The sequence below is a fragment of the Mus pahari genome, chromosome 16, assembly GCF_900095145.1.
Source record: "Mus pahari chromosome 16, PAHARI_EIJ_v1.1, whole genome shotgun sequence".
NCBI lineage: Eukaryota > Metazoa > Chordata > Mammalia > Rodentia > Muridae > Mus > Mus pahari.
The window spans coordinates 26,199,380-26,210,973 of record NC_034605.1 but is presented as its reverse complement, the minus strand read 5'-3'; the positions used below and the strand labels follow the sequence as shown (position 1 = coordinate 26,210,973).

The 11,594-nt window shown below is 40.0% G+C and overlaps 1 protein-coding gene across 1 annotated transcript; it reads left to right on the top strand.

Moving 5' to 3' along the window:
* The first annotated feature begins 333 nt into the window (after nt 1-333).
* LOC110333740 (vomeronasal type-1 receptor 4-like) lies at nt 334-1,293 on the top strand. Its single transcript, XM_021215420.1, has one exon. It carries the CDS (start codon nt 358-360, stop codon nt 1,291-1,293), a length of 936 nt encoding a protein of 311 aa, XP_021071079.1. The 5' UTR covers nt 334-357.
* Nucleotides 1,294-11,594: the final 10,301 nt, after the last annotated feature.

The window sequence follows — 11,594 nt, the reverse complement described above, 5'->3', positions numbered from 1 at the left end:
CACACACACACACACACACACACACACATACACACACACACTCACACACACACATACACACATACACACACACACACACACAAATTGAACAAGAAAATATTTCTTTTAATTTTTAGATTAAATACCAGCTACCATATTCCCTTGTCTGCGCACTCAAAATATCCTAGAGACCACACAGGAAGGACAAGTTTTAGAAATCTAATCTGCAACATTACCTGTCTCTGCCCCTGCTTTGTGAAGTCCAGAAAATGTTATTGTTCAAACTGTGCTGTCCAGATCCATGTCTAGAATTGCAGAGGCTTCTTTCAAAAAGTGTTTACATCCTGGATACAAGCTTTTCTACCTAGGAAGGAAGAAATGGTTTTGAAGCATACTAATATAATAATTTTTAATATAATAATTTCTCTCTTTACGACTGTGGTCGGTACTCTGGGGAACATGTCTGTTTCTGTGAATTATATGTTCAGTTGTTGTGGAAGCCCTGAGAAGAAATCCATACACCTTATTCTAATCCACTTGGCTTTTACAAACATCATAATCCTTCTTGCAAAAGGATTGCCGAAGACTATTTTGGCTTTTGGTTTTAGAAACTTACTAGATGACATAGGCTGCAAGATCATTGTTTACCTGGAGAGGGTGGCCCGGGGCCTCTCCATCTCCACCAGCAGTCTCCTCACTGTGGTCCAGGCCATCATCATCAGTCCCAGAGCATCTGGGTGGAGGAGGCTCAGGCCAAAGTCTGCATGGCACATCCTTCCATTCTTCTCATTCTTTTGGATACTCAATGCTTTAATCAGTACGAACCTAATCCATTCCATTAGAAGTACAAATCTCAATATATCACAACATATAGTTGATGAGAATTATTGCTATTTTATGGTAGAAAATCAGGATATAAAGTGGATTTTTCTCATCCTCATGGTCCTGAGAGATGCAGTGTTTCAGGGTGCCATGGGAGGGGCCAGTGGCTACATGGTATTTCTTCTCCACAAGCACCACCAGCATGTCCTCTACCTTCAGGACTCCAAGCTTCTCTACAGAACTCCCCCTGAGCTGAGAGCTGCTCAGAGTGTCCTCCTTCTGATGCTCTGTTTTGTTTTCTTCTACTGGACAGACTGTGCCTTTTCTTTAATTATAAACATTTCTTCAAGGGACACTACCCTGATGCTAAATACTCGAGAATTTTTGACCCTTGGTTATCCAACTTTTAGCCCCTTAGTGCTGATTCACAGAGATGGACTTTTGGTAAAATTTTGGCATGCTCAGTGGGGAAAATTGAGAAAATGTCTCTGAGTTATATGTCCAAAAATGTCAAAAAAATCTCTGTTCTGCAATACTGTGGGTAAGACATACCCCACAAATCAGTTTAAGCATGTGTTTATCTTCAGACACTCTTTCTATTGTTTCACAGCCTGGAGCCAAGAGAGAAAGACCTTAGCAAATTACAGTGATATAGATATCTCAGTTTCCGTTTGCCACTGTTTTTAATGGATTTTAAACACACACACACACACACACACACACACACACACACACAGGTTTTTTGATACAGGGTTTCTCTGTGTAGCCCTGGCTCTCCTGGAACTCACCCTGCAGACCAGATAGCCTTGAACTCAGAAATCCACCCCTCTGCCTCCCAAGTGCTGGGATTAAAGGCGTGCACCACCACTGCCAGGCAAAAGCTTTCTTTATTTGTATTAATGTGTTGTGTATGAATAGCTTGTCTGCATTTATAAGTGTGTATCACATGGATGCCCTCTGCCTGTAGAGGCTCGAGGAGTTCATCAAACACCCAGTGACTGACTGAAGTTACAGGGATTTTTCTGTATCAATGTTTCGTTGCTAGAAATGAACCTGGCTTCTCCGGAAGACCAGAAAATGCTCCAGCACTGAAAAAAATGGTTCTAATAAGGATTTGTAAAACTGGTTTTACTACAATCGAGATGTTATAAATTTTATCAAAATTCATAGTGCTCTGATCATGTTAATCCAAGAAATTCCAGAGCTTGTACTAGACAATGTGCTTTCTGGATATTATTGCCACAAGGGTATTTTGGACTTCAAAGTGTTAAGTATCCATCCATAGAAAATACTTTATAGAATTAGGAAAGAACAGTATGTACTGAGAATTCATTCAATAGAAGCCAAATGTACCAGTCATAGCTTAAATGCCCTGGATCTATTCATTGGCATCATATTTGTGAAAATTCTTTGCAGGTAAAAAGACTAGATATATGAAATAAATTAGATAACAAATACACAGTACAGTCTTACATTATATTCAACTATGGTTACTATGTTGATTTAAAAATGTGCATTTGTCTTTTTCAAAATGAATCAGTTAGTGACTTAAGCCAAACAAGCCTGCTTTGCAGTCGCCTTTGTTACTACACGGGTGTTCTCCACAGTTCCGTGCAGCTCTGGAGCACCAAGGAGCACTGGGAGGATCTGGCTTTACATATATTTAAATGAAAATTTTCTGCTTATGTACTTAAATTGGACCCATACAGTAAGATAGTGACATGTTTCTAAGAATCTGATGGACACATTCTGAAAAATACTTATTGATATAAATATTGACCATGAAATAATTGAATGATTAGAGGTATGTTTTTACCTTATTTGAGACAATTTTTCTGTCATTTATGACTGGAAACACTGGGAATTTCATGGCTCTACTTTACAATGGTGAACAGTGTTTATAATTTGCTTGGTGGCACTGTATATACAAAACAATTTAAGTTACTGGTGTGTACTATATTGTGCTACAGATTATTAAATAACTTGTTTTCTAATTATATTTACATGTATGTGCCTGTGTGAGTATATGTCTCATTTGTACAGGTGTCCTTACAGGCCTGAAGAGAGCATTTGGTCACGAGGAATTGGAGCTACAAGCTGTCATGTATCCTATGATGTGGGTGTAGGGTAAGGAACCAGAGTCCCCTGCAAGACAAGCAAGTCTCTGCATCATTCCCCACTTCCTCTTCTGATGTAAATGTGACTTCTCCATAAGGAACATCCACTGCTTCTTAGTCTCACAGCTCTTTTCTTAGAGCTCTTTTATTACTAGTGTCTGTCACAGAGGACCAGACACAGACAAACCAAGCACCTTCTAAATCAGTCTATATAAGTTGACTCACAAGAAGTGATGTAAAAACATGGAGAATGAGTGAAGGAAGATGTGCTTAATCTGAGTGATGGAGAGGTTGTTCAGCATTAGGAATAGACAGGGGGCTGGCAAGATGACTCAGAGGGTAAAAGCATCTGCTGACACCCATACAGGCTCATCTGTCTCTGAAGAAGGAAACTGACGCCCACATGCTGTCCTCTGACCACCACAGGCATGCTGAGATGCTCACATGGACACATACAGGGACATAGAAAATAAACTTTAAATTTAATTTTAAAAATTGAAAATCTGGTAGACAGTAGAAGGATAATTGTTGATATAGCATAACTAAGGATGGCGTGGACACTGAGAGACAAATAGGTTGATATTTTTAATTTCTCTGTAAATGTTAGAATAGATTGGAAAACAATAAAATAATATCTTAATCAGAAACTAAATTTAAAATTTTAATACAGTACATTTACACAATGGAGTATTACTCAGCTATTAAAAACAATGAATTTATGAAATTTTTGGGCAAACGGATGTATCTGGAGGATATCATCCTTAGTGAGGTAAACCAATCACAAAAGAAGTTACTAGATATGCATTCACTGATAAGCAGATATTAGCCCAGAAACTTAGAATACCCAAGAAACATTTTGCAAAACACAAGAAAACCAAGAAGGAAGACCATCGTGTAGATACTTCATTCCTCCTTAGAATAAGGAACAAAATACCCATAAAAGGATATAGGTACAGAGACAAAATTTAGAGCTAAGATGAAAGGATGGACTATCCAGAGACTACCCTATCCAGGGATCCATCCCATCATCAGCCACCAAACACAGATACTATTGCACATGCCAGCAAGGTTCTGCTGAAGGGACCCTGATATAGCAGCCTCTTGTGAGGCTATGCCAGTGCCTGGCAAACACAGAAGTGGAAGCTCACAGTCAGCTATTGGATGGAACACATGGAGGAACTAGAGAAAGTACCCAAGGAACTGAAGGGAACTGCAACCCTAGAGGTAGAACAACAATATGAACTAACCAGTACCCTCTGAGCTCGTGTCTCTAGCTGCGTATGTAGCAGAAGATGGCCTAATTGGCCATCATTGGGAAGAGAGGCCCCTTGGTCTTGCAAACTTTATATGACCCAGCACAGGGGAATGCCAGGGCCAAGAAGTGGGAGTGGGTGGGTGGAGGAGCGGGGGGGGAGGGTATAGGGAACTTTCGGGATAGCATTTGAAATGTAAATAAAGAAAATAGCTAATAAAAACCATAAAAAAAGAAAAAATAAATTTAATACATGATAAAATTAGTTGCAAATCTAAATACGTAGCAGATAGTGAAGGGATTCTGGAAATGGAATTAAACAAAGTCTTTCTGATACCATACCAGAGACTTGGCAGTTGGATTAGTATAAACATCTCCTCAAAGTTTTTAACTTCTATATGATGGACACATTACCTGTCACTAGCATGGACCTGTGAGACATTATGCTAAATGTAATTGTTTGGTTTTAGACCCTGGAACAGGAAACTGAGGTGCATAATTTACATACCCAATCATATCTGGACTTAAGGTTCTCCCTGAATCCCTCAGTCCCTACCTGGTATGCTCTACCCACAACCCTGAACTTTCCAGCCCAGGAGCTGGGTTGTGCCCAGAGGCTCTTCCCTATATAATTCAGACATTTGGGTTTCTCTCTCTTCTGTCTCTATATTCTTGCCTGTTTTTCTTTCTCTCTCCCTCTATATACCTCTTTCCACATAGTGATTTATCAGTCCACAATCTTTCTTTGGGCTCAATGAACTCGCCCACCTGAAAGCAGCTTCCCAAATAAACCTGCCTGTAATATAATCTATTCTGGCTTGAATTGGCTCATTTCACTTGTGGTGGAAAAATAACCTATCAGTGATAAGTCCGCTGCATGTAGACAAGTACCACATAATTTTACCAATTAGGGGCATTGAAATAATCATTGGCCCTAACCTTTATTTGTACAATCAGAAGGGGAGAAGGTTTAGTGAGATCACCTGAATATTTTGTAGGCAACCCTTCCTGAGGAAGCAGAATTGATATCAAAATACAAACAGCTCCAGGGCAACCCACAGCATGATTCCTCTCAACGGCAACATTTCATTCTCTTTACTATGCAGTGGAGGTTCTGAGAGCCTTTGAGACTTAGATTCTCAACTCCTCTGATACCAGAAAGCTACCAGTGGTCACCCCACAAATGCAAGTAACTTCTCTGTTCCTACGTTCAGCAACAGAGAACCCTAGGGTGGGTTTCCCCTGAGATTTTATATTGTGTCTCTAAAAAGCTTATTCAGATGGATGTACCTTTCATGAGTTAAGAGAACCTCTGGAAGCCAGGGCTGACAGTCCTTGCTTTTAATCCCAGAATTTAGGCATCTAACACAAGTGGATTTCTGAGTTTGGGGCTTACCCAATCTTTAGAGCACGGATCAGGACACTTAAGGCTACACAGAGAAACTCTGAGCTTACAGGTTTGCATAACTGTACACGGCAAGGTGGTCATTTTTGGCAAGCTCTAGGTTTGTTTAGGGAGGGCTTGCTTGTTGTTCTGGTTTTTTTGTTTTGTTTTGTTTTGTTTTTTTCTCTTCTTGTTCATTTTTTGAAACAGAGTTCTTATTTCACCGTGGAAGGAATAGAACTGGCTATGTGGAACAGCCTGGACTAGAACTCACAGAGATCTGCCAGCCTCTGCTTCCCAAGTATGAGGACTAAAGGTATTCAGTACCACATCTGGCTTACGGGTAGTCATTTTTTAAGAACTTCAATCTTTACACAATCATTAAGCATTCACTAGTTTACCTTTATTAATGAACACCCCTAGGCTTGTGATTGAAGATTATAGCATAATTCAGTAAACATTATCCTTGGGATTTTATACTGCTTCCTTTAGGGCATTGATGGAATCTAGTCTCCTCATGTGTAATGATATAGAAAGGAAGTTTAAAGGCAATAATAACTACAGTCAAGCATTACCTGTCATCAGCCTTAGGTGTAAGCTAGTGTTCTAGTAGGATAGGCTTCCAGAAACAAACAGGGCAGAAAACTCTAAAGCAATCATGTAATAATAACTAGGATGTAGAAGATGAAAGGCCATGTTGATGTCTGAGTATTGTGCTAAACAGAGTTGTTCCATCCCTTGCTTGCCATGGCAGAGCTGCCCCCACCTCTTTCCAGTCACCACACTCAGGAGAGTTGGCCTCGTCTCTTGCCTAGGCAGCCAGGGAGAACTGGCTCTGGTGGGTTAGCTACAGGACAACTGGCCCCACTACTTGCCATCTATGGCACTCCAGATTTCTGGCCCCACACCTCACCTGAACAGCACAATACAGCTGGCTCCATACCTCATCTGCTACATCGTGGCATGGGTGTAGGATAAATACCTCCTTTATCAGCTGCCACCACCTGCTGCAGGTGGGAGAGCTAGCCCAGAAGGCATGAGCACCAAAAAACTGGTCCCACCCCTCACCTGTGCCGTGTGGGAAAGCTGGTCCTGGGGGCAGGTGATCAGGAGAGCAAGAGGACTGACTAACTGAGCCCAGGTTCTAAGTTGGCCCACCCCAACATTTACCCCATCTTTGAACTGCTGGAACACATCAAGCGGCTGGTCCTGAAGATCCAAAGTTACAGGATCTCTATGACCGAGGGCAACAATAATATATTCAAGAGGCATCCTGGTGAGAATCCAGTGTTAATACTGTAGCAGAAGTCAGAGGCCTCAACCAGACCAATGACTCATGGCAACGAACATTTCTAATTAAAGCTGTTTGAGCAAAAGGGTATACTGTGTAACACTGTTGGAGTTCGTCAAAAGACCCTCACTCACAAAGACCACAGAGACCCGCCATCATTGCAAAATGTATGAGGTTTTTGTTTTGTTTTGTTTTTTATTGATCCAACATGTTAGGGACTCCCCTTTCAGCATGCAGGCCAGAGGAGAGACACTGAACAAAGAAAGAACATACTTTTTATACCTTTGTAAGGAGCAGATTTGAGCAACAGGGTTTTCATTGGTGTAGTAAGTAACCCTTTCAGGCATTGGTTGGTTTTTATAGGGTGACACTCATTTTGTTGTCCTTGTGGTTTTAACGTCATGGGGAATTTTGGCAGCACAGTTAGGGGAGTTTGTGGCTTATCTCAGAATACAAACTGAGGCAGGGTTTTCAAGGACCCTTATCTCTGTTGTTGAGAACAGTTAATCTTGCTCCGGCCAGCTGCAAGCATAATTATTTTGACCATTAAAACTATGCTTTTACATTTGTTTAGTCAGCCAGCTTTTTTTTTTTTTAATCTGGCTCTGTACTTGGCCTGCTAGTACAGTTTGGAAAGTCCTTTTCCAAGGGGGAAGGTAGCGGGTGGTCTTGGATTTACCCTGGATATTACAACACTTGTCTGCAAATTATGCAGGGAATATCAGCATGTTTAATTTCATGCCAATTTGACATACATTAGGATCATCATGGAAGAGGAATCTCAATTGAGAAAATATTCCTATCAAGAATGGACTATAGACAAGTTAATGGGGTATTTTCTTAAGCAATGGTTGATATGGGAGGGTGCAGCTCTTACTGGGTGATACCCAATCCTGAGTGTCTAGCACTGCCTTGTATAAAGAAGCAAACTGAGGGAGTCATGGTGAGCTGGCCATTCCTCTGTTTTTCTGTGTCAGCAAACAGACCCACTCATGCCATTCTCAAAGGTCCTGATGAAAGGATGAAGGAAACTTTGGTTGTATATCTTTGTCCAGGAACTTAATTGCATGACCAATCTAATGCTGAAGCCAGTGCCTCATGGGAACCAGGGTTAAGGGTTCTAGGAACTCAATCCTGTTCCTTGGGCTGTGGCTAAACAGTAAAAAAATATTTTGGGAACACCCTAAGTAAGGAAAAGTTTTGTATGCTAAAGGCATAAAGATGTTGAAGAAAGAAATGGAAAAAGACACAAGAAAATTGATTCTCCCATATTCATGGTTGTGCAGGATTAATATGGTGAAAAGCGGGCATCCTGCCAAAAGAAAACTACAGATTTAACACAATCTTCCTCAAAATTCCAACACAATTCTTCACAGAAAGAACATTTTTTAAAACTTTATTGGAAATTACAAATTTATTGGAAATTATAAAACAAAAGACAGGATAGTTTAAAACAATTATGAATAATAAAAGAACTGATGGAGGTATCTCTATCTCAAATTTCAAGTTGTATTACAGAACTATAGTAAAATTTAAAATGTATGTATGTGTGCACGCACATGCATGCACACACAGGCACACACACAAACACACACAAACACACACAGTGGGTTTTTTTTTGTATAAAAAAGCATGTTGATCAGTGGAATCTATTTGAAGACTCAGACGTAAGTTTACATTTAAGGACAACTGATTTTTCACAAAGAAGCTATGGTGGTTTGTATATTCTTGGCTCAGGGAGTGGCATGTTTAGAAAGTGTGGTCCTGTTGGAATAGGTGTGGCCTTTTTTGAGTAGGTGTGTCACTGTGGATGTGGGATTTAAGACCCTCATTCTAGCTGCCTGGAAGTCAGTATTCTACTAGCAGCCTTCAGATGAAGATGTAGAACTCTCAGCTTCTCCTGTACCAAGCCTGACTAGATGCTGCTATATTCCAGCCTTGATGATAATGGACTCAACTTCTGAACCTATAAGCCAACACCAATTAACTGCTGTCCTTATCAGACTTACATTGGTCATGGTGTGCGTTCACAGTAGTAAAACCCTAACTAAGATAGAAGTCAAAAATAAAACTGAACAAAATACATCACATTCAACAAAAGATGGTGGTCAAACTGTGAAATGAAAATATATTTATATTTACCATCTTAAAAAAATTAAACTCCTAATGGATCAAGGATCTCAATGTAAGCCTTGATATGCTGAAGCTGATAGAAGAAAATGTAAAAAATAGACTTGAACTCATTGGAACAAAAAGGGCCTCCCTAAACAGAATACCAATAGCACAGGTATAAAGACCAAACAATAATAAATGGATCCTTTTAAAGCTGAAAAGGATTTAGCCAATGTAGCTTACCAACTGTCAAATGAATAACAAAAATGCTGTGCATTTACAGAGTAGAATATTACTCAACTGCTAAGAAAAATGAAGTTTGCAAGTATTAAATAGATGGAGCCTCAGAATCACTGGTTTGATGTTTTATGTAAGTCTTAGTGTAGTGCCTGTTCAAAAGTTCTTGGGTTGCTCAGGAAAACTGTTGGTTTAAAACTGCGCTTTAATCACAGATATAAACTGTCAAAGCAATTTGCAGAAACATTTGAGTTGGGCACTTCCTGAGGATTGATAAAGCTCAATATTCAGGAGAAGTCAATTCCCTTTGCATGGCATAGTTGGTAAGTATTTAGCACTTATTCCATTTTGTAATGTTGTGAGCTTTTAAGAATTTTACTAAAGAGCATGGGTTATCCTTGAAGTAACTTAACCAACAATGCTCCATTTTTTTTTATCAAAATATCTCTGTATTAATCTGTCTATAATTCAATATTTTCTAGTTGTACCTTTGTGATCTCTAACATGCCAATAGCAAGACTTAGAATGACACACACACACACACACACACACACACACACTCACTCACATGTACATAAACACAACCCTCATAATAGTTAAGAAATAATGAGAGCAATCTGTGTAAGAATTATCAAGTCAACATATTCTTTCAGAAGTAAGTAATGGACATTAGGAGCTGCATACAAGGTCCAGATTTGAGGGAGAGAAATCAGTAAACTAGAGAATTGTAAAATCGACAAGCTCATGCTTTGCAACCATTTATTCAGTCTGTTAAAGGCTGTATTTCCTAACTGTTATGTGCTAGACTTAGAATGCTTTACTTGGTCCCTTTAAGACTCACTAATGTAGGGAAGGTGCTTTGTACCATTCAGGTGTATTGTGAGGATTCAGTGGAGCAGAGGCACATAGTGCTTAGGACAGTGTCTGCCCAATGTTAAACATGCTCTAATAGCCATTGCTCTAGGATTTTGTGTCATGTCTATTTCCTGCACAGCTGTGTTATATTCTGAATCAGGAGAAACTTTAGAAACAATAAAACCATGAAAAAAAAGAGCAAAGTCCCCCATTGTGAGAAAGCTAAAGAGCACCTGATATAAGACACTGTTGAGTAGAGCCTTTCTCCTGTGAGGACAAAAACACAAACTAGAGAAACTGCAAAGAAAAAAAGCTTCCCTACAAGCAAGCTGAAACTTCAGCCCATGTCTCCTGTACCTTCCTGGGCTGTAATGAGCATCTCTGGCTCAGTGCACCATACACAGCTGCACTTGGTTCCCTCATGGTCATGGAAATAATTCTGGATGGCAGGTGGAAAATGAGAGACTCCTTTCTTCCTGGATCTTGTCACCTTCTTCTTTCACAGTGACAGAGGAGCCCAAACTTTCTCTTCAACCACCTCCCCTAACTATACCTACCTCACAGTGTCTCTTTCAATGTGAAAGGCTACTGCAATCCACTGTGACATAATGGGATATTCACCTGCAGAGTCTGTGGAGAGCTTAGGGTTGTCCTCAGAGCATATCCAGGCCCTAATTATAATCCTTGAGCCCTGAGCTCACAAGAAATTTTACTGCTGCCAGGGTGTCACCAGCAGGAGTTTGGCTTCTTCAGGGAACAGGCTCCTTCTGCATATCTCCATCCTATATGTCAGGTCTGTGTTCTCCCTGGTGTCCTGTCATTTGCTGAGACAGAAACTTTCTGCTTTAAACTGCAGTTCATGAGTTTCCTGGTCTCTAGAACTTTTTTCCTCCAAGGAATGGAATTGGCAAAACTTCTCTGAAACTGAAACATTTGCTCTCTGAATACTTCAAAGTTTAATAACATTATTGCTGAAGAGATGGCTCAGTGGTTATGAGTAATTGTTGCTCCTTCAGAGGATCCATGTTTGATTCCTGGCACATGAACCATGTGCTTTAAATATGGTGGCTCAAAAACATGTATTTCTAATTCCAGGGCATCCAATGCACGCATAGTACACATACATATATGCAGACAAAACATGCAGAAGATAAAATGAATCTGTCTAATAAAAGTAAATGTTTAACATTAAACAAACAAACATAGAAAGCCCAGAAACACATAGAGTAAAAGATACTCTAGGACCAAAGTCAGAGGCTGGTCTTATGATATGGTATCCAGGGCAGAGCAGCGATGGGGATTTTTAGAGGTTGTGTCTGTTTTTTGCTCTGAGTGCAGACTTTATGCAGAGGAGTCAACGCCTCTCCTGCCTGAGTTCTTCATTTCTCCTCTTGTTTGTAGCTAGCTCTTTTTGATATGTTCACTGTCAAATGGTCCTATCTCCTGATCAGATTGTTCAGTTATTGCCAAGATCAGTTAGAGCAGGGTTATATGTAATTCACTCTATGGACTACACATCAGTTCTGGGACTCTAACACCAGTTTT

Bases quoted from the DNA above. Each gene is read 5' to 3' on its own strand.
- LOC110333740 (XM_021215420.1), top strand. From the start codon at position 358: ATGGTTTTGAAGCATACTAATATAATAATTTTTAATATAATAATTTCT.